Source organism: Thunnus thynnus, chromosome 2 (assembly GCF_963924715.1).
Source record: "Thunnus thynnus chromosome 2, fThuThy2.1, whole genome shotgun sequence".
Classification (NCBI taxonomy): domain Eukaryota; kingdom Metazoa; phylum Chordata; class Actinopteri; order Scombriformes; family Scombridae; genus Thunnus; species Thunnus thynnus.
In genome coordinates, this window is record NC_089518.1 from 13,158,858 (window position 1) to 13,186,554 (window position 27,697).

At 40.9% G+C, this 27,697-nt stretch overlaps 2 protein-coding genes across 6 annotated transcripts in view; one reads left to right on the top strand and one right to left on the bottom strand.

The window, feature by feature from the left end:
• Positions 1-452: 452 nt before the first annotated feature.
• On the top strand, positions 453-2,233 carry tas2r202 (taste receptor, type 2, member 202). Its single transcript, XM_067576334.1, has one exon. The coding sequence runs from the start codon at positions 892-894 to the stop codon at positions 1,870-1,872; it is 981 nt and encodes a 326-aa protein (XP_067432435.1). The 5' UTR covers positions 453-891; the 3' UTR covers positions 1,873-2,233.
• A 1,666-nt stretch (positions 2,234-3,899) lies between these two features.
• The window catches only part of dock5 (dedicator of cytokinesis 5), a 29,707-nt gene continuing 5,909 nt past the window's right edge, over positions 3,900-27,697 (bottom strand). Inside the window, exons 3-51 of one of the 5 annotated variants that reach the window (XM_067603934.1) lie at positions 27,447-27,487; positions 27,263-27,318; positions 26,892-26,988; positions 26,564-26,712; positions 26,287-26,422; positions 26,023-26,180; positions 23,332-23,413; positions 22,606-22,735; positions 21,830-21,902; positions 19,483-19,625; positions 19,200-19,325; positions 18,939-19,063; positions 17,994-18,092; positions 17,695-17,767; positions 17,495-17,598; positions 17,068-17,248; positions 16,628-16,725; positions 15,992-16,081; positions 15,745-15,845; positions 15,467-15,601; positions 15,269-15,380; positions 14,844-14,914; positions 14,503-14,609; positions 14,197-14,333; positions 13,193-13,288; positions 12,837-12,935; positions 12,376-12,546; positions 12,152-12,252; positions 12,002-12,060; positions 11,595-11,749; positions 11,376-11,461; positions 10,835-10,991; positions 10,684-10,724; positions 10,512-10,602; positions 10,255-10,374; positions 9,848-9,937; positions 9,261-9,365; positions 8,812-8,953; positions 8,592-8,673; positions 8,397-8,481; positions 8,114-8,200; positions 7,847-8,023; positions 7,375-7,458; positions 7,150-7,287; positions 6,746-6,918; positions 6,362-6,485; positions 5,974-6,133; positions 5,593-5,711; positions 3,900-5,482 (exon numbers count right to left, since the gene is read on the bottom strand). In XM_067603934.1, coding sequence (XP_067460035.1) covers positions 5,381-5,482; positions 5,593-5,711; positions 5,974-6,133; positions 6,362-6,485; positions 6,746-6,918; positions 7,150-7,287; positions 7,375-7,458; positions 7,847-8,023; positions 8,114-8,200; positions 8,397-8,481; positions 8,592-8,673; positions 8,812-8,953; positions 9,261-9,365; positions 9,848-9,937; positions 10,255-10,374; positions 10,512-10,602; positions 10,684-10,724; positions 10,835-10,991; positions 11,376-11,461; positions 11,595-11,749; positions 12,002-12,060; positions 12,152-12,252; positions 12,376-12,546; positions 12,837-12,935; positions 13,193-13,288; positions 14,197-14,333; positions 14,503-14,609; positions 14,844-14,914; positions 15,269-15,380; positions 15,467-15,601; positions 15,745-15,845; positions 15,992-16,081; positions 16,628-16,725; positions 17,068-17,248; positions 17,495-17,598; positions 17,695-17,767; positions 17,994-18,092; positions 18,939-19,063; positions 19,200-19,325; positions 19,483-19,625; positions 21,830-21,902; positions 22,606-22,735; positions 23,332-23,413; positions 26,023-26,180; positions 26,287-26,422; positions 26,564-26,712; positions 26,892-26,988; positions 27,263-27,318; positions 27,447-27,487 — 5,468 coding nt within the window. In that variant the 3' untranslated portion in view covers positions 3,900-5,380. Of the gene's footprint in view, positions 5,483-5,592; positions 5,712-5,973; positions 6,134-6,361; positions 6,507-6,745; positions 6,919-7,149; positions 7,288-7,374; positions 7,459-7,846; positions 8,024-8,113; positions 8,201-8,396; positions 8,482-8,591; positions 8,674-8,811; positions 8,954-9,260; positions 9,366-9,847; positions 9,938-10,254; positions 10,375-10,511; positions 10,603-10,683; positions 10,725-10,834; positions 10,992-11,375; positions 11,462-11,594; positions 11,750-12,001; positions 12,061-12,151; positions 12,253-12,375; positions 12,547-12,836; positions 12,936-13,192; positions 13,289-14,196; positions 14,334-14,502; positions 14,610-14,843; positions 14,915-15,268; positions 15,381-15,466; positions 15,602-15,744; positions 15,846-15,991; positions 16,082-16,627; positions 16,726-17,067; positions 17,249-17,494; positions 17,599-17,694; positions 17,768-17,993; positions 18,093-18,938; positions 19,064-19,199; positions 19,326-19,482; positions 19,626-21,564; positions 21,657-21,829; positions 21,903-22,605; positions 22,736-23,331; positions 23,414-26,022; positions 26,181-26,286; positions 26,423-26,563; positions 26,713-26,891; positions 26,989-27,262; positions 27,319-27,446; positions 27,488-27,697 lie in introns of those variants that run through there. The other 4 variants (XM_067603926.1, XM_067603949.1, XR_010930648.1 and 1 more) reach the window with 4 other exon arrangements.

A 27,697-nucleotide genomic window follows, 5' to 3' on the forward strand; every position in this document is an offset into this window, starting at 1 on the left:
TGTATGGTTTGGTGTTTGTAAATATGTGGCTAAGCTGCAGGAATAACCATTTGCATGCAGGGTCCGGTAAAGTGTGGTCTACGGATTTGGCTGATCTGCCATGGTGCACTGATTAACACACAGTAAAGTCAATGGATATTCATAATGAGCGCATATCCTGCCCCACCCCCATATGTCAATGCAAATACACCGCCACCACCACCTGTGGTCATAAGTGATGCAAATCATATCTAATGCCTATATATTATCCCAGACATGGAACACTTAAATCCAAGGACTTCACCTTGCTGTGTGCATCCTGCAGACAACTCCAGGCAAGGATTAATGCTTGAATAAACAAAACAAAACAAAGAATTCTTCAGCTGCAGACAAAAGTATTGAGCCAGACAACGTATTGTGGCTACCTGCAAGCGGGATTCAGAGTGATATAAATTCTCATTCAACCCAAGGAACCTTTGTCTGAGGTAAAAATGGAAGATTTTTTTTTTTTTACCCTAATTGCTCTAACACTCTTATCTCAGCTGCACTTTACTTCTTTGCACATATGACCACCTTAAATGCAGATTTCACATATATTTTTAACCATTATAGAAGATTTTAATTGAGCTTATTTGAATCTATTTTATGTATTTCAAAAGCTAAATGTGTGAGTCTTTTCCCCAGGCCCAGCGACAAACTGTGACTGATTCTATTCTGTGGAAGAAATGAAGTTTCGTCTGGCTTGGAGTGTGTGTGCATAATTCTTGCCAACTTGTCATCTCTTTGAACACAGCAAAAACAAAACACTTAAGAACCGCACACAGACTGCTGAGTGGTACACAGAGGTATAAAGATTAAGTTATTCTCATAAAGGTTTACACTGCAGATGTGTTCGGGCTAAAGATTATCATTATGTTAGGGGCAAATAAAGTGGCCATCTGGGTAGTGACAGGTCTGTTGTCTGTCACGGCTGTCTTCTTCAACCTCTACATCTTCTTGATGAGTCTGCGGAACTACAGGCAGAAAAAGCAGTGGAACCCCTGTGAAATCATCATCGTGGCTCTGTCGGTGGTAACCTTGGTTCACCATCTGATCTGTTACTTCTGGATGACCATGGATGAGGTGGACAATAGCTGTCGCATTGACCAGATGCCGTACACTGTCATGCTACTGTTGGTCTTCAGCCTCAAGTTCACCATTGTGTGGGACACCAGTTTTCTCACATTCTACTACAGCACCAAGCTGGTGAGCACACCCAATCATTGCTACACACAGATCCAAGCCGCCATCCTCAGACATGTGACCTTAGCTGTTTTTGTCATCCCTCTGTGTGGCCTGAGCACCTGTATGCCAATGCTTGTGGTGTTTAAACCAGACAACTACACCCAAGTGAACAAAGACTGTGGGATTATAACACCCAACACCCAATCTGGCCAGATTTATGAAGTCATCTATCTACTCCTCGCTGATGTACTGCCGGGGGTGCTCATGATAAAATGCTGCATTTCCATCTCAATCCACCTGGCCATCCATCTCCGCCACATGAAAGCCAGTACCAACGGCGCCCACGGCCCAAAGCTGGGCACTCAGATGAGGGTGATCCGGATGGCTCTGTCTCTGGTGGCCATCTTCCTGCTCTTCCTCATAGTCGACCTGTACGTTAATTATCAGATAATAGTGAACCACGACAACGCTATTGTGCTCACATTCTTGTTCACAGCCATCTACACGACTGTGACCGCCATAGTGCTGATCTATGGGAAAAAGACTCTCTGGAAAACTCTGCTCCATGACTTTAATGTCTGCCTGGATGAATATCCGTGTTTGTCTTATCTGAAGGTGCCTGAACAAAAGTCCAAACACAGCAGTGCTCCTGCAAAATTTAAAAACTGAAAAGCCAATTTGCTTTGCGCTGTGGGTCTTTGTGCTAAAATCAATTGGTGATTGTCTGAACTCATTAAATAAACTTTGAATTAGCTCAATCTTTTATCTTTTGCACTGGCAGTTTCAGTAATGACTATTGTCCCGCTGTATCACAATGTCATTACATTTTCTTACATCAATAAGGTATTTCAAATGTATAAGCCGGTCAAAGCAGGGAGGGTAGAGTTGCACAGTGCTGCACAGATCAGAGGGGCTAGGTAACAAGCTCACCTTCCGAATCAAAACCTCATCAGACTCTACCTATGAATATTAATATTTCATTAGCGCAAACAATAGTTGGGCCTGTAAAATAGATCCATAAGTATCATGATGTAAGTCTGTACCCATCTAAAATGCTGAATGCTGAAATGCTGAAATACATGTGACTGTGGTGAGAGTACAGAGCTTATTAATAAAACAAGAAAGTACACACAACCTGAATTCTGTTTTTTTTTTTTTCTTTTTTTTTATCACAGAGGTTTTAAGAGTTTTTCCTTACTCAGGTTGCAGATGGTATCAGTAACTGGAAGACTGCCAGTTCAAACTCCCTGCACCATTTGGGGAACAAGAAATAAACTTGATGGGGCCGGGGGGGTGGCGGGGAGTGAGGAAGCACACCTAATCGCCACCTTCTCTTGTGCAGCTGTTTGTTGGTCCTCAGCAGGAGTGTCTGCCTGCACTTGACTGCTCCCAGGTGTGACTGTGTGTAACTGTGTGTGGGCGTGAAACTGGGCGTTCCTAAAAAGTGCACTCATGCCCTGCAAACCTACCCTGAGTAAATAGAAGGGAAAAAAAAGGTTTTAAAAAAATGTAGCAGACCTCTTTGCAATGCTCCATTAGATCACACCCTCTGGCACCACCTAGTGAGGTTCAAAGCAGAGATACAATAGTGCAGCTAATCCCACTCCACACAGACACCCGGGATCCCTCCAGCAGCTAAATGGACAAAGTAAGAAAGGGCATATTTGCCTTTGATGCAGGGGAGTTAAGTCATACCAAGGCCCTGGCAGCCATCCCTCCTGTCTTTCTGACTCTCTCTATTAGAGGGAGTTGAGTTTAGCGTGACAGAGGAAAAACAGCTCAATATGATCAAACATTGGCCAGTATGGAGGCAATACTCAGAAAATGGAAGATTATTCTCTATTTTTCCAAAGGTCTTTGATTAGGATTTAAATTTAAGAGTTTGAGACCATCTGTGTAGTTTTCTTCCAGCTGTTTTCCATCGATGTCTCAAAGGTAATGTGTGTGTGTGTGTGTTCCCTCAGACTCTGTATAACGACTAAGAGTTCGGCAAAAATGTATCATTGGCTCATTGTCGGCTGAGAGGAAGCTGGAAAGACATTTGCAATGTAAATAAAAGGAAAGAGACTCTTGATGTCCTCGGATTCTTTACAGCAAAACTTGTAAACATGTCTATAGTATGGAGATTGTTTCCATGGCAACACTCCTGAGCATCCAGCTAAACCTGGCGGTTGCAATGCTGCTCTCCTTGCATGGGTGAACATCACTTCAGATAGTTATTACTCAGGAGACTTGCAGGGAGAGTGATATCCTGTACTCTACTATCTGACAGGAAGGAACAGGCCATTAGCAATCCAGATTAGCAAGACCAGCACCCATCACACAACCCCTATAAACATCTCATAAACTCCTCCCTGCAGACGGCCCCCCCACATAATGTCGCTTTAGCTCATGCCACAGAGATAGGTCTGGCTAAGTGAGACTAGCGTGAGCTAACGAAGCTGTTTTCCTACACTCACCCTAATTGTATTTGAACTACATAAATCACCAGTTTCATGCGAGTTTGTTAGATGCTTTAAGCTTGAACTGGTGATTTTTCACGCTATTGGCAGCATCCAAATGACTGTGTGTGCCAGTGCAAAGTTTCCAGTGAGGGCACAGAGATCTGTGGCTATCCAGCATGTTGACAGGATCACAGTAAAGAGATAGAGAAGATGTCTTTCTAAATGAATCAATGTCACCCAAAAAACTGGGAGTTTGTTGGTGTTTCGAGAAGTCTTTATTTTTGTTCAGTCAACAGTTTGTTCATAAAAAAATCATATATCTCTCAAGGCAATGTTTGTATAAAATTTCTTTGATACTTGTTAGGAAATGTGTAAAGTAGAAAAAGTTCATCCCTTGTAAAACAATCTAAAAATAAAACTAAAATACTGACAATTTAATTCAATTTGATCATTGTAAAAAGAGCTATAGAGCTTGCATGCATAGATTTCGCACTCTGAAGGCACACACTTTTAAACAGTGCACAATAATAAGGCACAATGCTGAAATTAGACTCCATTTATGCTGCATAAAAATAAACCATCTCTGTACACACTGGGTGTGCAAAACAGTGGAAATATTAAAATTCAATGAATAGCAATAATTTAAATTTCAATCATGAACTGATGAAAAGAAAATCTACCAACACCTGAAATATAAAACTTATGTGAACTTCAAAGGCATTTATGCTTGTACCATACAGCGTTTAGGGTTCTTTAAAGGAATAGTTTGACATGTTTGAATACACTTGTGATGACTTAGATTGATACCACTCTGAGACGTCAGAAGTCATCGATCTTGTCATTGAACTCTTGGCTACGAAGAAAATAAGCATATGTCGAACTATTCCTTTCAGCAAAAACTTCCACTAAACACCAACATCAACATGATGCTGTTTGGAAGCATCACTTACAGTATTCAGATCATCATAAACATCAAAACAAATGCAAAATCTGCATCACATTCATTTATGCCATCCAGTGTTTCGGAAACATTGTGGTTTAGAAAAATTGGGTTTGATCATAGTGTTAATGAACACCACCATCGGACACAAAATAACTACATATAAAAAAAATATATCAGTTACAGTACATTCTGTACATTGTATTCCCTGCTCTTGATCAATGTGAAGTTTGACAAGTATCTAATGCAGCTTTTTCCTGTTCAAATATGGAATGCCGATGAACAGCTTAGGGGGAAAATCAGTCATCCAGTGTCACTCCAACACATAAAAACAAAATATTACATTGCAGCATTGGTCATTCCTTTTCCCTGCGAGTGATAAAGAAATTTCACTGTACACCATAGTGACTTTTCTTCAAGAAAAAAGCATCTAATCACTATTTCATTAAAAAAAAAAACACACATAGCATCTGAATCAAAGGCTGTGGTGACTTTATGTACCCCAAATCATATTTCCATTTTTGTACCATAATATCCTCTTATAACAGTAACATCACACATATCCTTCCTCGAGGCTTAAAAACAAAACAACAGCCGCAACTGTACAACAAAGGACTGCTTGGAATTATTAGTGACTTGCATCAGACAGACATTTTTAACCGCTTAAAATCCTGCATACATCCCACGTAGATGGTCCTGCATCTGTTCCACAATGCCACAAATGATACTGCGCTTTCATCACAGCCAAATCAGAGAATTTGTGAAACTTTAAGGCCCGCATGTGGGTGTAGCCTTACTGGGGGCCGTGCTCGTACGAGGGGAACATCGACTTCCGTGTTTTTGGAGGCGGCGGAGGAGGCTTGCTCTCAATTTTCATTGGTAGCGGGGGAGTGAACTGTGGGGGAAAGAGAGAGAGGGGCTTCAAATGGAAATAAAAACAGAATATTTTCACATTTACATGCCATTAAATATGCAGGGGCTGCTATTTTCCCTGAACAGCTGTACCTCTGAAGAGAACCCCGGATTGTCAGTCTCGTGCGGGTGTTTCTTCGGAGGCATGGGTGGGGGTGTCCCTGGGGTGTCAATGGTACTGGCATCATTGTCACTGAGAAGCGATGAATAACCTACCACAGAAAAGAAAGAAAAGCTTTTTTAGACCGCATGCATCTGTGAATACGTGTGGTGTGTGTGTGGTGTGTGTGTGGTGTGTGTGTGTGTGTGTGTGTGTTTGTGTGTGTTTGTGTGTGTGAGAGAGACCTGATTTGGGCTTTAGACCACAATGTGCTTACACAAGGTTAGTAGGCATGATATTCCCCCTTTTCTGTGTGCAGGGCATATTTTTAAGAGGAAATAAATTGATGACATGCAGTTGGTTTTGCTACATACTGGAGCTGCGTGGTGTGTGAGGTGTGTGCGGAGAGGCAGGTAGCGGGCTAAGAGGGTTAGACTGGCTGAGCTGGGATGAAACACCCTGGTACAGGGAGAGGGTAAGCCGTCGATCTCCTAATTGTAAACTCTTGGGCCTCTGCTGCTTCTCTGGAGGAGTCTGGAATGAAACCAGAAAACAAAAGATATGGGCATCCATGTAAAAGAGAGAAGCAAAATGGAGCTATTCCCAATTCACAACTGAATAACAAAAATTTAATATCAGGATGATATGGTCTCCAAGACCTGTAAACAGCTTATACAATCACCCGAGTCGAAGTATGTTGGGCATGGAAATGAAAATAGCAGACCATATATATAAAAATAGCTCCTGAAGATAAAGCCTCACCTCATCTGCATCTGACTGCCTCTCCAGTAGGACCTGGGATTTGCTAACACTCCACTCCTTCCTGTTCTTTCTAGCAATCCTGTTGTCCTCCTCGGAGCGGGACAAAACCGAGGCCCTGCGATCACTGGGACGGGACAACAAGGAACTGCTTGTGAATATTGGGGGATGGTAGAGAAAGAGATGCAGAAAGATGTACAATCAGACCAAAAAAAAAAACAAAACAAAAACAACCCAACAAACAGTGCTTTTGATTTAAGCTAAAACAAAATCTGTGTTTGAAGAAAGCAGTTATTGTAGTGATGGCAATGCAGGAACACAAACTCAAAACCAGAGGGGGGGGTGTAAGGTAGACAAAGAAAGCAGGGAGAGGATGCGGGGACTGACTCTTGGGAGGAAATGCAGGAGGGTCCATCTGAGGACGCGGAGCCACTGGAGAGGCCTGAGGAGGCGTTGGAGAGGGTTGAGACAGTGGACATGCGACGCAGGGTGGAGGACAGGATGTAGGGCATCACCACCGAGCCCACGCGACTCTTCTTCCTCTCAGTGAGAGAGCAGGGCTGGGACACACAAATGGGATTAAGCATCATCAGGGAATCTTGGCAGGGGAGGAGCACAATGACAGGCAAAACACAGGTCGCAATGGACTGGCTAAAGGAAGATTTATGGTCCCGCACTAATATAATGTACACTCTGCTTTGAATGAGAAGCGTTTGATAGGAAGGCAAGTGGGCCAATAGCTTAAGTTGGCACCCTCTTACATTAAATTGAGTTTGTGGTTGGCAACGCACCAAGGTTATGACGCCATAATGCTTCTCCACTTTCTCCCGAAGGTCTTGGAAGCAAGTAACCAGACGGTTGTGTAAGGGCTTCAGCTGCTCCGTCGTCTTCTCCCCGTGGATACGTATCCCATCTGCCAAGAGAGGGATCTGGAGGGGAAGACAGTCACTCGAGCGTTACAAAACATATTCTGCTTTGAGGCCAGAGTCAATGACAATGATGGTAGAAGGATTTACCTGCAGGGCGATGAGGTGTTTAAGAACCTCAATGCGCTCGTGGTCCTCCGGGTGCTCTTGGCTGTAGGTGTCTGTAAAGAAGGCCTGCAGAGGATGAAAACAGGATGAAAATCGGGCAACATTTTAAAATATAGCTTCAAGCCACAAGGAACAGGCTTCCACAGCATGACAAAGAGGCCACAGTGGCTCCCTTATGAATAGAACCTTGTAGCTCATAACAGGCTTCAGGCCAGCCAGAACTCATGTTAATGAAAAAAGTATTTCCAAATTTATATGAATGTTTGAAGTTGTGTGATTTCTTATTACTGTAGATTGGCAATTTGTCATACTAGAAATTATTTTCCAAATCAATTATTTTACAGCCAACAGTGAACAAACCCTCAACCTGATTTAGCAAATAGCGAAAATCTAACAAACACAGTAAGTAGAGGGACAATGACACAAATTCTCATATTAAAGGAAAGAGTCAAACCTTCTCATAGTTGGAGAAGCCGCCCATGACAGCAGGGTCAACAATGCCACTTAGCATCATGGACAACGGGTTGATGGACAGTGAGCGATCACAGGCTTGCTGCTGCACAAGGTTACTCAGCTTTTCATTGGCCATCTCCATGGTTTCTATGGCGTTCTCCAAAGGACTGATCTCCTCCTGCACATCAGGAGCATTACATGAAAAGTAACGTGAATTAGAGGAATATTTAAAGTGGAAGAAATTATGTCTGTCAAAACTGCTTCTTACCACTGAGACAGATTTGACTTCAAACCATTTCAGAATCCCCGGGAAGCGATAGGCAGTAATGTACGTTGTTCTCTCGATCCACATGGTCTGCAGGGCGGCATTCATAGTGATTAAATATTAAAACATATTTGAAATATTTAAATGTGACATTTTAACGTCTATTAGTCTTCAGAGTGATGTATATGCAAACACAGGCTTGTTTATACATTTTTGGAGAGTATGTGTGTGCGTGTGATCACACATATGAGCTCAGTGCTTTAAAGTAAAATGAAAAAGTGCTCACTGCAAATTCATTGTCTGGGTCCTTTGCACCCTTCCTGAAGGGCCTGGAATACTGGAACTGGTCCACTTCATTGGTTCTGTAATAGCTGCAAGAGAACAGGGAAGGACAGTGGTGAGTTAGTGATACGACCAGATAATTATAAATCCAGGTCATTCAAGACCAAATAAATCAGCCATTAAGTATTCTGTTACTCACTTTAATATCTGTTCTGGAACCCCCTTGTCTTTAAACTGGTGCGGTACAGTGAGAACTGGCTTGACAGTAAAGCATTGGATGTCTGTGAAGTTCAGCTAAGGATAAGACTAAGAAGAGGAAGAGCAGACAAAGACAAGCTGTATTCAGTCAGAATTTCTTTTTATCTTTAATCATCATCAAAAAAAAAAAAAAAAATCAACAAGCTATCATGTAAGGATACACTGTCCAGGGGAGTTACTGATGTTGTCTCCAGGGGGGGCTGTGCTGGTCATCCGGACTGCATTTGGGAACTGAGAAAGCAGCTTTAAGCTGAAGTCTTCAAGCCATTCGTACTCTTTGCCTCGGTAGATGAACATCTTGTTCTGCGGCAGAAAATTTCAGTGAGTAACAGAACAAATGAAACCCAATTAAAAAAAAAAAAGCTGATGTTTGAATTACAATCAAGCTTATTTTCCATAATACATGAAAGGTGTTCTTGTGCAACACCCTGACAGGACTGCCTTCATTCTGACATTCTCTTGTGTTATCAAAAAGCCAATAACCTTTATTGGTATTATTGCATGTTGCCCCGAGAAATGTCTCAAAAAGCCAGCTCATTGCATAAGCACGGACGCATGTGGGTTTCTCTAAGTCTCAAAGATATATTGAAATAGGTAATCATTTTCTTACCCTGAGGAAAGAAGGGAATCCAAGGCCATAATATCCTACAGCAAAGTACTCCGGCTGTGGCCGCATCGCATGCATTATATTTTCATAGAACTCGGCTTGTTTTTTCTGAAACGGAGGACAGTGGAAGATGGTGAGGATGCAGCAAATACTGTACTGTACAGTGTGTCAGCTGTTAGTTGTTACAAAATAAAAATAATTCATAATGAATTAACACCATTAACATTTTCAAAATGGAGAATGTGCTTACTCTCACTTTCTTTTATGTAACTATGAGAAATGATTACTGGAGTACAAACTTACTAAACTACTAACACTATAAAGTCATAATACATTCAAACTGCTCAGCATCATCAGACAATACCTGGTAAACACACACTTATTTCTTTCAGTTTTTTTCAATCAGTTGCATTCAGCCTTGGAGAAACAAGCAGACTGTTCATAATACACATGTGAAGAGTATCAATGAGGCACTAACAATGAAACATTCTACATTTAAGTTGTTTTCATCAGTTCATAAAGTTGCCTTTTTCAGAGGTATTTAAATCTGTTCTAGGCCTGACTGAATCACAATGTACACAACCTCTTACCAGCAGCTGGCTTAGCTCCATGAAGTCGAACATGTGGCTCTCGTGCATCTTGGCCAGCTGCTTGCCCAGCTCGATGGCCTTCTCCCACATCTGAGAAGACGTGCATCACTCAGTTAAAAGGGGGACATAAAACATCAAGATAAAAACACAGGAGCACAAGCTAGACTTTGCCATCTGGCTCCCACGGCTGTCCTTGCTGAAACTCCACCTCACAGTAGCAGCCAGTGAGAGATCTGAATACTGACACAACAAAAGAAACCTGCGGCTAGAGTGCGAGCTTAAGTAACTTCCTCAGTTTTAAAATGATTACTCAGAAGGCAGGTTTCAAACATACTTCTGCGTAATTAATGCATAATGCAAAAACAAAACAAGTATATCAGCTCACATGCAGAGCAGTTAAAACTCACCTTGCCCTTATCCAAATAACATATGATCTCCTGGATGAGCCTCTCTTTCAGCTCCTGTTGGGTCCACACATGCACTCCATCTCGAGGAATAAGATGAGGCGCACAGGGTTTGTCAGACCACTGGGGAAGCAAAGTATCATATATCAACATTTAGAGGCATGGTGATATTAGCAAAGGTTAAACAGCTCAAAGATATCTTTTTAAAATCTTGTTTAAACTGCAAAAAAAAAAAAAAAGGATTTTGATGTGTCTGAGACCTCCAGTAATTCAGCATGTAGCAGCAGTGTGTAGGACGCCTCTGTGTAGTTCTCACAGTCCAGGTGCAAATCTCGCAGCTTGTACAAGTACCTGGTTATAAAAGCACATCAGTTAGATGCAATAAACACTCTGGTCCGTGGTTCAGATGCTCTATGTCTTAATGTGACTCACCGGATGTAAATGTCTTCCCTCTTCTTTTCTTTGTAGAAATTCTACAATAAAGAAAGTCTTAAATGTTTAATCCTGAAAACATTGTGTCTCAAGCCTTATGTACACACACAAACAGTGTTAACCCTTTAGTAAACAAAAGCACAGGGCGTACCAGCACGTTGACGGTGCAGCTCATGCGGTGCTCGGGACTTTCGTCATGTGTGATGGTGCGGTACGCCAGTAGATTCTCCAGCAGGCTGCTCAGCAGCAGAGCCAGCTCCTCTCCTGACTGAGACAGGTATCTGTGGCGTCTGCAGTGCTCCAGTAACCTGCATATACAAGCACATAATCTTTCACAGACAACTCTTCAGCTGTAAATCTCTACTTCTGGTCTCTTTGCCAAAATCTGCCTTTCCTTTTGACAACACATTCAAATGAGTTTTTGAAACTGTTTGGGATTGTACATTATGGCCCTGAAGGGTTTCTATTGATTAGAGGTTGCTTATAATTCTAACAGACCGTCTTGTCCTTCTGGCTCATTGAGGATTTTTTCAAAAACACAATATGAAAGGCCTTTGTTTATTTTAGAACCAATCCTGTGTGAATTCACTATTACACAGAATTGAAGGATTTTTGATTGGTGTGTTAGTCTACTAAAACAATTCTCGGAATAAAAAAAAATAGTTTCAATTTGATCTGCTCCTCTCCCTTACGTTTTCTCCAGCAGGACTTTGTACTGCTCATCCCCACGGCCGCCTTCTACCTCTTGATCCAATTTTGTTATCAGTTCATTCTCAAACTGCAAAGATAAGAAGGGAATTAAAAAACACACCATCATACACATCACAAATGTCATATTTAGCCAGAAGGGACTTCAGACAAATTTAAACAAAGAACACAAAAAGTGCTGAACTTCTGAGATAGCTTTTTACTGTTTGAAACGTGCGTCCGGGGCTGAAGTTGTGTTCACACTGCATCATATCAAAGAAGATAGGGATAGTAGCTTTCCTCAGCTCGGGCTCTGGCACCAGCGTGACCTCCAGAATGGGCCCCACCATGGCCGGGATGAACTTCATTTTGTGGGGGCCTGAGGGACAACAAAACATTATCACACAGAAATATTACAGTGATTTGAGAAGGCAATAAGCTGCATCTTCATCTCTCAACAAACAGAGGACAAATCTAATAATGTGGCAAACAAAACAACAACACACTGTGAAACTGGACAATAAAAAATATTGTCTTGTTATTCCCCTTGCATTACTGGCAGGCACTGAATAAACAATTCTACAAAACTCTATGATAATAGCAGCATTATCAGATCGTGCAAAATACTCACCAAGATTGTACCACATATCTCTGATCTTAAAGCCAATAGACTTCCTCATATCCCCATATCTGTGGTAAATTTAAATCAAAGTTAAGTTAAATTAAGTTTTCATTATTAAGTAATCGTTTTGATGAATGCAAACACTTGTTTCATACTTACTTGTTCAGTATCTTATTTCGTTTCTCTTGAGAGAAGGATTCCAGCTGCAGTGTCTTGTGTGTGAGGAACGCCACGGTCAAATGAAAGTAGTTATTCCACAGCTGCGAGGGGAACAGGGTTTTCAAATATTAATACCATAATTACCTTCTCATAACACTCGCTTTTGATTTTCTGTTGAATAAAAAATGTAACTTCTACCAAGGCAGGGGGAGGACAAGACGCACCTGTAGTTCAAAATGTGTCTGGTCTAAGAAAAACTTGTTGAGGACGTCTGAGTACTGGTTGATGGCCCTCAGGAAGACCTGCATCTGTACCAGGTTCATGATCATCCAGTCAGCAGGGAAGACATTCCCCATGAGGTCCTTAAACATGATGAACGTCTCCATGAGGAAGTCCTGAGTCGGTTTAGAAAAACACAATAAGTCGCATCCAAAAGACACACACGCTTAAACCAAGCTACGCGATTCTACAGCAGTGCTGCTACATGTCAGGCACACATTATTCTCTCACTGCTTAATGGATGCCTGCTGACATCCTCATCATGTCAGTCCAATCCATTGCATGAAATGTCTATAATCAATATTCTCTTAAGGAGCAGTAAGTGGCCTGGGTAGTTTAATGCCTGTTATTGATGAGATGTTTCAGGACAAGATGTAGCCAACAGGGGAGGAACCGGGACACTTACAATGATATCCTGTCTCGTCTTGAAGGTGTTGATGTAGTGGGTGTAATGCATGTCATCCATTTGCTTCAGGATGGCTGTCATGCAGGCTAGATAGTGGCCCTGCCGCAGAGAAGTCCACTATTACTTACATGATTTCACAGTTAAGTATCTCTCCACAAAAAACTGTAGTCACAGCACATATTGTTTGTTGAATGTTGGAAAATGTAGAGCTACAGTAGGCGTTCTGTTTATATTGTTCCCTTGCAGCTCTTAAAAGATTGCTATACTACTATATTTAGCTATAGTTGATGTCAGTGAATGCTGAGCGTGTAGTTGTCAAGGACATATTTCAGCTGTAACATCATGCTGTGTCTTACGATGAGAGGGGAGGATCTGTCCATGCTGATGACAGTGCGATTAACCCTGCGAAGCAGCCGTTCCATTATCAGCTGAACGTGCCCTCTGGTTGGACCCTGCACAGACAGAACAGCCTCAGGTACAAGTACCAGCTGAAACACAGACATGCTACAGACTAGAGTGCGGTCAGTATTAAAGGTTTGGTTCACCCAAATTACATAAGCCCTATTTTCTCACTTTTTTAGTGGTATTTAGCCATGCAGGAGCTTTATTTCCTCAGGTTTTGAAATATTTATTTATCTCTCCTTATACATAATCCACTTTGTCAAAGGTTTTCTTTGGGACTATTTCTTTGGTAGAAAGTACTATAATTCAAATTAAAACTGCTCACAGTGAGTTCTGTGTATTATCCAGAGTAACTGGGAGACTGTTTCAGGTTATTTTTCAATTCGGTGAGCACCACAAACAAAGTTTCCAGTACACCTCCATTATATTAAGAATCCCGAAGGAAATATTGGTGTGGTGACAGAAATCTCAGATACATATATCTCAAAACCAGGGCAAATAAAACCTGAACTATATGCATGACTAGATGTTCCATCCATCCATCAATTTGAAATTCAGCTCATCCAAGTCCAGGTTGCTGTGACAGCAGGCTGTGGCGCAGACGTTTCTATCCCTAGCTACATACTACAGCTCCTCCAGGAAAACCTCAAGATGCGCCCACACCAGATGGGACATGTACAGTAATCCCTCCAGCATGCTCTGGGTCCGCCCCAGGGCTTCCTCCCAGTTGGAGGCGCCTGTTAAACCTCCAAAGAGAGGCGTCCTTATCAGATACCCTAACCACCTCAACTGGCTCTTTTCAGTATGAAGTAGCAGTGGTTCTACTCTTTAGGGGCGAGTCCAACCACCCTGTAACAGAAACTCATTTTGTCCTTTTGTATCTGCAATCTCATTCTGACCGACCCTTTAAACTTCTAATCTCAGTCTGTGTGTCTAAAGATGAATTCTGACTCCTCACCACGTCCTTGCGGTCCAGGTTGTCCAACACAGTGCTGAGTAGTTGGACGCAGGCCTCATGGTCAGGTTTACTGGAGTGGTCATCCAGCTGCCCACTCAGCTGGTCAGTGACAAGTGGCAGAAGCACATCTCGACAATCTGTAGCAACAGAGCAGAGAAAAACTGTGCTCATTGGATCACACATTACATTTCCTGTTAGTGGTGCTGACCTGACAAAGTTGTATGTAGGTGTAAGGCAGAGTTTTTTTTTTTCGTTTCATCTTGTGTGAAATGTCATTACGTGGTTTTGAGCCTCAAGGACTCCTACCTGGCTGTCTGAAAAGGTCACTCTCCACCATTTTACACATGCAGCCGAGCTTCTGACGCACAAGCTGAGAGTCAGGAATGCTCTCAATGAACTTCGTTAGGAGAACGCTAGAAAACAAAAGAAAAAGAGCCAAAGGAGCAGCTGTGACAATTTTAATGCTATTCTCATTTCACACCTAGTAATTATTGGCACGGAGGACTAATGAGCAGCGAACATGACAGGTTGATTTTACAGCAGCAAGAATTGAGAATAACACCTCCTTTACCCAGAAGTAAATATGATCATTTGCACTGAGACAGGCAATTATCATTTCCTGCTGTGCAAACCCCCTGGAGAGTTACCTGAGCTCCACGGGATCAAACACAGTCTGGATGTCATTAATGATGCTGGGGAGGTATTTCAATATTGCCCCCTGAAAAAGCAAAGAGTGAAGTGTCATCAAGCTGAAGCATGGGGATGTTGTTTGTTAAGCATATGCTGTAGTAAAACAAGCTGTTTACTGGAGCTTTTCCTCACCTTGTTGAGACTGCCAACAGAGAATCAACACTGATTTTGCAGTTTATTTTCTAAAATTTTCATTTAATTCATATGCAACATTAAAAAAAAGCTAAGACCAAAAATGAAAGCAACATCTTTATAGTCTAACTGGCTGCATTATTATTATTATACTATGAGTCAAAACTGAATGGATTTTCTTATGGTCACAGAAATTTTCAAGACTGTAGGAACACTGTCCCAGGCTCCTGTGAACCAGCATCCACCATACCTTTATCTTCACTCCCTCATCCAGCGGTCTGTCCATCAGAGTGTTGAAAGAGAGGAAAAGGGTGCGAATGGAGTTGAAGAAGGAATCTCCATCTTCGCTGTTTCCATAGAACCTGAGAATAAAGGCCAGGTGCTGCTTTACAACAAGCTTTCCTTATAATATGACAAGTGGATTCTTGTGTGGCATTGCCTTCAATACCTTAGATAGAGGACCCGGGACTGTACAATAAATCTGAACAGGTACTTGAGAGCTTTGAGTGCTGCGTACAGCTTCTCGGCCGGCTTGGGCTCCTCTGCCTTGCCCACGTAGTCGTTCAGCACCTTGGTTAACTTCCTGAGAAAGTGAATGAGTCAGGCATCAAGGTTTGCTGGTAATTGGGGTGAAGGTGGAGACGAGGAACAGAAGAAGCGCTAAAAATAAACAGGGTGAAGGAGTGTAAGCAATAAAAGGTGGGAAATAAAGAAAGAGAGACTCACATGTAAGCCAAAGTGGCGCTGAAGTGCTTGTTGATGTAGGTTTCCAGGACTGGGTTAAAGTGCTGGAATTTGATGTCACCAATAAGCGTGATTATAAATACCTGGTTATAAATGAGAGGAGGAAACAAAATCGGAGCCTTGTGAAAGCTGAAATTCTTCACATATACTGTGTGAAATGAAATCCTGACATAGACACTGTATGGTAAAAGTTATCGCCCGTTGACACTATGACTTCACAAAAACTAACCAAGGCATCGAACACCAGGGAGTCATAGGTGTCCTCTTCTGAGGTCTCCATCATGATGTTGAACAGGGCATCAAGAGTGTCCTGGAGAAACTGTGCATGAAACAGAAACCTATTATAAAAGTGTCATTAAAGGACCAGTGTGTAAGATTTAGTCGCATCTAGCGGTGAGGTTGCAGACTGTAACTAACTGAACATTCCTCCTTGTCCCCTTCCAAGTGTGTAGGAGAACCTACGGTGGCTGCAAAACTCGCAAAAAACGTAAAAACCGCAAAAACCGCAAAAACCGCAAAAACCACAAAAACCGCAAAAGGCCCTCTCTAGAGCCAGTGTTTGGTTTGTCTGTTCTAGGCTACTGTAGGAACATGGCGGTGCAACATGGTGGCCTGCATGGAAGAGGACCTACTCCATATGTAGATATAAAGGGCTCATTCTAAGGTAGCGAAAACACAACGATTCTGATTTTTGGTGACTATACAGTAATTAAAACATACTTATGAATATTATATTCCATTTCTGCAAACCTAGAGGCCATTAAATTCACCACACTGGACCTTTAAAATGGAAATTATACATCATCTGTAAAATATAGCAGCACATAACATATTGAGTCCAGCATTTGTGACACAGAGGACTCACTTTGACAATCTCCCCTCCTTCGACCTCCATCAGCCTCTGCAGGATCTGGCGCAGATCCTCAGGGTTAGACCTCCAGTTCAACAGGCCAAGTAGATCGACTGGAAAAAACATCAACATGTCAGAATACATGCCGTAGTAGCAACACCTCCTCTGTTACAACTTCAGTTAAGGTAATTGTGTTAAAAGCATGAAATTTCAATATAAACTTAATTAGATCTGCATCAATCAACATCAACACATCAGCGAAATATTAGCGACACAGATCAGCTTAATTAATTTCAAGGCAATCTGGGAGAGGAGAGGATGATGGCACTGCACCACCAGAGTGGATTGGACCCTGTTTAATTTCGTAAAGATGACTTATGACAAGACATCTTTTAATTATCATGGAGTAGGAGATTGGAAGATTGGGGAAAACATAAAATAGTGCCCTGCGGTACCGTTCTGAGTGAGCTTAGTGGAGCAGGTGAGTGTGGCGATCTGGAAGCTGTCTTTAGTCACAGGAATCACTCCTGAGTGGTGGAACGGCTTCCCTATTTGCTTCTCCTTCTCCTCCACTTCAGCCCAGGTTGCTGGCAAGGTGAGATAAACCTTTGCATCCTCAGCCTTCTTCACGTCAACCTAAGAAATTCATAAGATGGGGAATGAATCATGAAGCATATTGATCGATGGAGATCTAATTTCATATTTATTGATTGGGGAGAGATTCATGCATAATCCATCTACCCACCGTCAGCTATTCAAGACACCGATTTTTGTGTAATTAGATAAAAGCAATAAATAATCTCGTCCTTATTTTAAGGATAAACTCAGTGAATTACATTTCATACAAAATAAAAATAGAAAAACATAATTCTGCAAGATTACCTTATAGACGATAAGTTCATGCCTGCCATCTTTCAGTGTGGTCCCATCTCCTCTCATGAGCCGGACGAAAGCCATGCCGAAGGGCTTCTCCGATTTGTCCCTGGCTGAAAGATACACGGAAGCGTAAGACTCTTGCTGCATTTACTATGGTGGCAGAATAATGTGGGTGTTTGTCATAAAAATAAGGCACAGTTACTCACAGTCCTGGGAGGATCTGTGTCGAAACATCACCCTCAGGTGACAGCGGCACACGTCTTCAATGGGAATTGTCACCTTGAAAGGAGGAGAGAAAACTCAGGGGAATTAAGGACAGTGTGAGTACAGGATTATACATATGGAAGAGATGTTATGCGGTGGGAGATTTGTATGAGCAGCACATTCTGAGCTGATATCTTCCCCAGAAGATTATTTAATTATATTGAGCTACAGTAAAACCAACTAATTAGAGAACACAAGATATCATGTTCGAGGCACATGTGGGTCCTTGACATGAGCTTACCTTCACTGTTTCATTCCAACAAGGCTGCTTCACCTGGTAGTAAATGACAGACTTGTACTCTGTGATGCCATCATAACCGGCCCCAGGAAAGACTGCTTTCTATAAGACATAGAAGAAAGAGTATTAGTCGACAAGATAGGAAAAATAGAAATCTTCTTTGATGCGTTTAATCAGCTTTGACCAAACAAGACTAAGAGCAAACAAGACGAAGGGCATTAAGTGTTCAACATCTTAGTTTAGCATGTTAGCATGCACACATCCAATATTAGCTAGAAAAGTAAAGAAGTTAAAGCTAGTTTGAAGTCACTAGATGACGCAATTACATAATTATAGACATTTTAAAAATTAAAAGCAGATAAAATGAAGTCAAACTAAATTGACTCCAACTAGTTATATCATTTGCTTTTTTTCAACCTGGTTCATCATCTCATCTATATGTATCTAAATCTAACTCTGCGGTATGTGAGTACTGAGAAATATTGGCAACTCTCTTAAAGGGAGAAGAGTACTAAAGGTCTGCCCAAAAAGTCTCTTATAAAAGTCGCCAAATCTAGCAAGACAGTCGCTAAGTTGGCAACACTGGTTGAGATATTTCACTTAAAACCACAAATGTCAACCTAATGGTAGCGCTAGAGGAAAAGTCAGGGAACCGCCAAAGTCAATAGGATTCATCCTCTTGGGACCATGGCTGTCTGTACAAAAGTCCATGGCTCTCCATCCACTGTTGTTGGTTATTTCAGTCTGGGTCTGTGAGTGGTGGACCAAAGTGGTGGACCGACCAATATTACGATCCATAGAGCCATGCAGCTAGCATGGCTAAAAAGTACTGATTATTTACAGCAGAATTACAAGAATTATTACAAGAAGATGCTAATACAGTCATGTAAAGCCTAATTAGAAATATTAAAAAGTAAAGAATTTGTTAAATTCACTGGTCTGTTTTACCTCCATAGGATTGCCTTCATCATCGTGCACACTCAGTATGACCTCTACATTTTTGGGGGTCTTCTTTTTACCACGATCAAATTCTCCCTGCAGCAAGGTTACGTAAATATCATTCCTCACGTTTCCTAGAGAACAGAGAACAGATGATCAGGTGCATATGCCAAGAATTTATGTACCCTGTTCACAGTTTTGTAGGCAATTAAAACGAACATGACCATGGAGTATGTAGAGCAGTGCCCAGCAACAAAGTCTTTTAGTCACCTGGGAGGATGATTTCTGGAAAGCCCATTTTCCTGACGATGGCTGTGCTGCGGTCCACAAAGTGGGAGTAGTCCTTCCTGACCTGGGCAAGATCCCCTGGGAGGAGCTTCAGGGTCACAAACAGCCCTGCCAGCAAACATATAGAGAAATTCAATGAGGCAGACACTGAAAGGATACACCCTGTAGACTCCTCACACATCATTTATTTCCCTCAAAACAAAAAGGTCAATTTAGAACAACCCTCTGAAATCACAAGGGACACACTGTGAGCACTTCATTTTACCCTGGCCTTTGTGATTGACCTCCCGTGTGGCAATGACTTTGTTGAAGACAGCAGTGAGCGGCTCATTCTCTCCTATGACTCGAGATGGGATGAGTGGAGACATGATGAGCTGCCTCTGACGGATGTAGGTTTCCATAGCTATCCTGGGAGAGACGCATTGGGATGAGAATAAAAAAAAAAAATCAGAGGCCAAGATCTTTGACAGGTGACAAAGAAATTAACAGAAGTGCTGCAAAGGCAAAGTGAGGCTCTTGAAAAGATGCACCATTATCTCGTCCCACACCCCACTTACCTTAAGTGACTACTGTGGAGCAATGCAACAGAGTGCTAGCACTGAACTGCTCTTTATAAAATATAAGACTATGTATGTGTGTATTTTAAAATATATAAAATATTAAAATAATTTAGTCTGCAGCTAAAATCGATCAAAAAGTCATGTTATTACTGTTTTTCTAAGTTGATTTGGCTAAAAAGTTGAAGAAAATCATGATTCTCAAAACAATTTGTGAAATTCCCAAATCCATATTTCATGTCCTCATTTCTCAACCGTATATGCATGTCTTTTTGCTTTCATACAGATTCATATGTCCAAGTACAACAAATCTTAACTTCATGTTTCCAGTAAATTAGTATTGGCATAAAAATTATTAAAAGATGAATCTTTAAGTTCAATTGGTGACATGTTCATTCTCAAATTTCTTGTGCAACTTATTACATGCTGTCAAATTTAGTTTACAGGTGCAACTCATGTATTATTTCAAAACACATTTACACTACCAAGGGGTGAAACTGAGTTTCCTGCATCACAGTTATTGAATATGGACAAGACAAACATCAGAAAGGCACAAAAGGCTGTTCGTACAAAAGGGAAAAGGTCTGAGCATGTGCTGTGGTTTGGTCAGAAGGAGAAGTGAACACAGAGGAAGAGACAGAGTTCATGTAGAGGAGGGAAGAATTTTGTGTATTGCATGAGAAAATATCAGATATGAGGTAGATGAAATGCTGTGGCCAGACAAAAGCATTTCTACAATAGCTCCTCATTTGCATGAATCTGTTTTATTGAGATATTTTTCTTTATTGTACTTTTTTTGTATTTTACGTTAATGTTACACTAAGGCAGTTTCTGTCTCTAGGGGTACTAGGTGAAGACTTACTGCGAGAAACCTGTGAGTGCAGACCATTTGTTGAAACTGGCATTTGATTTGAGTCTTGATGGATACAAACCAGCAGGCTGTACAGGATATTTGTCTTCACTATTGGCTTCCTGTTTGTGACTCTAAATGAAAAATAAATTGACTTTTGACTCAGGAGTTTTGAGTGAATGACAGCCTTTTGCAGGACAAATGAAGTGTTGTGCTGCTCAGCGTACAGTAAATTGACATGGTGATTGCACTTCATGTTTTGAGCACCGCAACATTGTTTTGGAAGATGTGTTTAACTATAAAAGAAAATATTGGCATTCCGTTGTTATTTCAATCTTACAAATATCTTTTCTTTCCCTATTCTTCATTGGAAAATTCATTTTCTATGACCTTATTTGCAATTATCCAGTTCATGATTACCAGTGGAACATAAGTCACTCAGTGTTAGTGCTCAAATATAAATGCATTTGGCAAGACATGGAAGCTTATCAAATTAATCTGTATTACAGCCCGTCTGTTTAAAGACACTCTGACCACTGGTATTTGAGAAGAGCAGAAAACTGCATGTCCAGGAAACCTTTACTCATGTTACTTGGGAGACACAATTGTGCAAACAGAAACAATGCTTAAGTCTGGATAAGAATATATCCCTGCAGATTGCAGATACATTTCATGATGGAAAAATGTTATAAAAATCTACATTTCATAAATAAAACAATCATCCAGACATTCTAAGAATGCATCAAAATATTCTTTCCAACAGAAATATGTTTTTTTGTCTGTAATTCCTCAGTGAACTGTTACACTGTGAGAGGAAACAAATAGAGGTTAAATCTTGCTAAAAAAAATTTTGATTTGGATGTCAAGAATCAGTCAAGATATTTTTGGGGCTCTTGCATCTAGGATCCCTGTGAATGTATTATCATCCATATCCACCCACTGCGTAGGAACTGTGAAGACACGGCCTTGAAGTCTATCTTTGAGAGGAGGTAACACTCAGGATTGTGAAGTTTGTTATATTTGTCCTTGAAATGCAACAGGAAAAGTTGAATTGCATTCCTTGAAAAAAAAGAAACACAGTAAGCAAATATAGCTCAAAACCTATTCCAATTCTTTTCCATTATTCATACTCGATTGTATTACACTGCAAAACAAGGTTGAGCCTGTTACCAATATAAGAGGTGTGACAACATCAAAAGACTCACTGCTGAAAAGGAATGAAATGCTGTTTGTCTTCATCATCTGTTTTGCCATGGGCGATGTCTGTTATGTCCATCACTGCAATGACAAAGATATTGAGAGCATCACAGTAAGAAAGCAGACTGTCAAGAATGAGCTAATTCCCCAGATGCAATGCAGTTTTTAAGTTACTGCCAAAACAACAACAAAATAGGAATTTCCTTGATTTAATAGCACAGATTCAATTTACTCACTATAACTCTGGAAACTGTATTTTCTACTTCTGAAAACAGAAGTTGGGCCAGATGTTGTTGTCTCATTCACCTGTTGCCTGGTACTGCAGACAGTCAGGGGAGTAAGACAGATTGAGGGTTCTTGCTCTTCTGCTTGCAAATGGGTGATGTTTCCGAATTGTGAATTCCATCCAGCTCTTTTCCTAAAGTGTGTTTTTTTTTCCTGGCTAAGAATAATGTGACTTCTGAGTTAAACGTTCTTTCTGACTCTGGTTTCAGTCCATTTGCTGGAACACTATTTCTCATCAAATCCACCAATCATCTGGCCAAAAAAAAAAAAAAAAAAACGACGGTTGCTAAACCAATTTCCACCGACTCCTTTGCCAAGGCAGAGCGGAGGCATTTTCTAGGTCAGGAAGCAGGTGTTCCCATTTCATTCAGCACATGGATCCTTCATTTTTACACCTCAGCCGAACTATTCATGCAACTACAGCATCAGAGAGGAGTGCCATTTTTCGTTGATTTTGTGTTGTGTAAACAAATATTGGAACATTTGAAAAGGTGCTCACCGGCCACACCAAACGGTCTCCTCAGTCCGCCTGTGTGTTTCTTGCCCTCTTTGAGCTCCATGCTGCCAACTCTGATGATCTGACAAACCAGGAAGAGTCGCTGCCTCATCAAGTCACTGCTGCTCAGGTCCTGGATGCAAAGGACGATCAAGATGATTTATTATGGCATTTTAAGTGATGAAGTGCAATGCATACAAAAGGCAGAGGGCTGTACGTGTCACTGCCTGTCATTATGTGCATTTTGATAGTTGGAGCTACAGACCAGTTAGCAAATATTACAGGATGAATGCATGCAGTAAAAACCTCAAACATATCACCTTTCCGATATCTGTGTGTTTATTTTTCTGGATGCTTTTTAAGTCAAAGGAGTCTTGACTTGTGTGCTTTGAGCAAGTACGTTTGACTACAGTTTCTCAGTACTTTACCTTGATGAATGTGGTTTTATCACATTCTGAACTACCACTTCTTGGTGGCACATACGCAGGTTGACACAATGGCTTGTTTGCGGGGAAGTGCTGACTGTATCATTAACATAAACAGCAGCGATATAATAATGTATTCAAATTCTCAAAGATGTGCCATGAAAGTGGCCCATTCAGTGAAACTTTGAGTAAATTAGAACCTATCCAGGAGCAAATTGTCTTCTTTGTCACAGATTTCAGGCAGCGCTGGATTGTTTAAATCCGAAGCAGAGGGAATACATTCATTGGGTTGGGATTCAGTTACCGTGAATAGCGCTGGCAGGTTGTTGAGTTTTTCAATTTCTTTAGGCATCCCCATACTGTTCCATCGCACCAAGAAGTTCTCGCTGCATGAATTTCAATAAGAATCACAGTTAGGTATCACATAATCTAAGGCACCGGGAGAAATGCAAAAATATAAAAACAACTAATGCAAAAACTCTTCATTATTTCATCTGGCCAATTGGATTAGATCTAAAGTGTCATGGAAATGTTAATATGCTTTCATATTTTCATACTAATGATGTGACAATAAGTTTATTGATCCCTACAGACCTCTATTACAGCAGACATTTTGACTTGCCAAACACAGGTGATGGTTACATTGTATTTAGATGTGCAGTGCCAGAAAGGGCTGACTGGCACACCTTAATGGAACATGACCTGCTATAAAAGATGTTTCAATATCAAAGTGAGAAGTGTGTTTTCCCCAAAGAGACACCAAAGGTCTGATCAGCTGAAGAACAGCCAGTGTTATCACATAGTGTTTTTTACATTAATCACATTGATAATAATGTACTTGATTCGACTCTATTAGATTTTCTTATATTTTAGAGGTTGTTTCAATCACTTTTATTATTTATGCTGGCCCCATTTTTGCCGAGCTCAGAATAGAGACATTACTTTTCTACTCCAGCAGGCAGAAGCAGCAACCGCATAATGCTTGAAAGGAGTAGCCTTCCAGCTTTGAGTTTTAATTTAAGACAGTGTTGAAGCTGCTACATCAGAGCTGTGCAGAGTTATGTGACAATAATGCACAACCTCCAGCCATAATTATTATTCTCAATGGCTATGGTATAACTTGTTATGATTAATTCTTCACTTTACAACTTTTGTTATAAGTGGTTTTTACATATTATTACTAGTAGTAGTAGTTACGGAAGCCGAGAACAGCCATGTTTGCATTTTTTTTTTATGCCATTTTCTCGAGATAATGAGATAATTTATCACAAGATTTATCTGGGTGGAGTTCATTCTCATTTGTTCATTCCTGTCTTCTCCTCTCCATGTCTTCCTCACATGATAGCTCAGCTACTTAGATCAAGCACAAGAAGCCTTCAGGTGGTTCTTAAGGACGTGGGTTCACATCTGTCATATATTGGTTCTTATTCCTTCTCTCCACCCCACTTTCCTTTCTCTCATTAAGTCTAATAGAAAGAAAATTCTTGAAAGATATTGTTTGGTACTTCTCCTACATGAAACATCCCATCATTTTACGACCATGTTAATCAACCTGCCATTTGGCCGTGACACAGATGTCACTTATAAAAAGGTGCTGTTAATGATAACGGGTACTCCTTGATCTGACATTTTTGGCTTATATCAGTTGCTACAGTTGTCAAGGTGCCATCTATGCATGCCAGCATGGCACTCCTGATCTCTGATAAACATTATAAGTAATAAGATGAAACAAACTTTTCGTGATAACGGGTTGATTATCCTGTTATCTTGAGATAACATAGTTCACTTTCTTGAGATAACGAAATAACTAAAGCTGTAATATGTAACTATTCCACATTAAAATGTCTAAAAATGACTAGACCTATGTTTTTATATATTATTTATATATATCTTATATTTTGTTGAGTTGCGTACTTACATTATCCCAAATGTTTCCAACAATTTTCAAACCCAGAGAAATCCACAATTTTAATCAAGGTTACAGTCCGTTTCATTTGGTCACCTGTCAACGGCGTTATACCCCCTCTAAGAGTATTCGCGCATGCCTCTGCATTGTGGTTGTCCACCACAACGGCGTCTACCAAAGAGTATACGCATACAAGATAATACGTTGGCATTGTGGTTGTCTGCCAGAAACTGTCGTCATACATTTTATTCAGTTTTAAGGCACAGTTTTATGATAAACTTTTGAAATCTTGGTCATTTTTAAGTATATTGTTAAATCAGATTTTAGTCATTGGACATCTGGATCGTAAGCTGTCAGAGAAACAAGCTGAGCAAACGTTAGCGGCAGCTCGGCTCGCAGCCCCTCCGGACGTCATGTGTCCACCAAACAGCATCAGAGAAACACTGCTTTATTCACTGTTTCTACTGGTTTTAATCATCGGGTCTGTTTGTTTTGGAGAGAAGGAGACCTCTGTGGATAATTCGTCTCCTGGTAAAAACCTCCTAAACAATGAACACTGAAGGAATCCTAACCGGGAGAAACTGGTTGTTTAATAATGAAAACAACTCCCATGATCCCACGCTACTTCACACTGTCAACAAACTCTGTCTTTTGTTATTGTTTTGATTGGAAGAAATTACATATTGTGCGTTTAACTAATTGTAAGATCTAATAATCTTCCTTATTAACAAAAAATGCAAGCACAGCCATCCTTGGCTTCCGTAAGTAGCAGTAATGGTAGTAGTAGTTCTAAATAAGTCATCTTTGGGCCTATTTATGAGCTGTGATCAATGTCATATTGAGATGAATTTTGATGTGGGGAATAATTTTTTTCATCTATCATGGTGACACAAATGCTTCTCTGTGCCACATAACAGAATGTAAAGACTCAAACCAAAACACACCAACAGAACAATGCTACAAAACCTACAATGACAATGACTTACACTACCTGCTGGACGAGAATAATCCAACAAAACTTAATGAATCAGAATGACCAATTAACTTTGGCTTGTTGCTTAGTCAAGAGGTAAAAAGTGAGGAGCAAACCTGATGAATTCTGACTGGTCAGGGTCATAGAGAGACATTAGCAGCTCAGCATCTTCTCCAATGTTGCATACAAAGTTTTTCAGGTTCATGAGTAGACTGTAGGTGTGCACTGTGCTGAACAGGGTCTGACGCCTCATTTCCAGGTTTTGTTGTCGTGTCTACAAAAAAACCAAGGCCGCAGGCAGTGCACAGACACAGATTAATTAAAATAGACAAATACTATGGAGTAAAGCTACTGACAGTACCAACAAATCAGAAACATGCCTTCTCCTCTTGTATCCTGTCATCGACACTGCGTGACGCGGTCTCGTGTGCCCGGAACAGACTGACCGTGCTGGTCCGATCAGGATCCAGTGTGTTTCCTGCTTCATCACGTACCACCAGGTCCAACCCCAGAATCCTGAGCAGCACAGAGGATCAAACAGCATCAGATGGGTTTACACAGACAATCCTAGGGCCATGACTCAAGCATATAAAACTTTACAGTGGCGTATATGTCAAGGCGTTTCATTGCAGTACAATAAGGAAGCAGGATTCATACCGGTTTCCATAATCAATCTTCGCTGTGACTTTCTTTTTGAGCTCTACAAGGTCATCCTTAGGCAGCGTTCCTGACACTATCTGAGATCGATATTCGATGAGGCTGTAGGCCATCTGCTGAACACTCCTGAACTGGGTAGTCTTGTTCGCCTGTCAAATAAACAGGTATACACTTATACTTACACTTGTAAGAAGATAGTCTTCAGAGGAATGAAAAGTAACACTATGTTTTTAACAGAAAAAAGTGGTGAGAAGCTGAGTAGAATACAGGACTGTGTGTGTGTACTAGAAACAGAGAGGTTGATAAGAGAGAGGCAATCTACACTTACCACAAAGAGCTTGTGCCATATCTGTGCCCATTCCCTCAGAGTAGCCCCGAGCTCCTGCACCAGCGGTAGATCTGCTGGAATAATTATTTCCTGCTGGCTACCAGCCACAAGAAGAGAATAATAAGATATTGGAAAAGTGGCTCATCACTCACAGATCACGTCATATAATTTGGACAGACACAAGTGCATTTCTATACATGATAAATAGTTGGATGGTTTTCCTACACCGCCAGGAAAAGCATTACTGAATCCTCACTTATGATAATTACAAGTGCACTGCTATGTTATTGGCAAATGACAAGGCGGGGCGGCAAAGCAAAAGCAAAGTGGATTATCATCAAGATGATATGTTTACTGATATGTGATCTCACCCTATTCCCTCAACCGTAGCCTCCTTTAAGTGGATGTAGGAAGATGGGAAAATGCCCTGGGGAAACAACGAGTTAATATCAATATATATATATATATATAAATAAATATAAATATATATATATGTATATACCCACAGATCACAGAATTGGATATAGGATAAAGAAGTGCTAATGATGCCCATACCTTGTGTGATTTCTCACGTAGCGTGTAGCCCCTATACCAGCCTGAGGAGATATAAATTAATAGAGAAACATGTTACACTGAGGGAGAGGCAGTGGATGAGATAGCAGCGATGACAGTCCAGGCTGTCGAGAGAACAATGTGGTGGACTGCAAACTCATTTACATTATTAAGCATAGCATATTGAGAGCCAGTTAGTTCAGCGTCTCTTAAATTCTTGTGTCAGCTTGCTCAGAGAAGGAAAAGAGGGATGT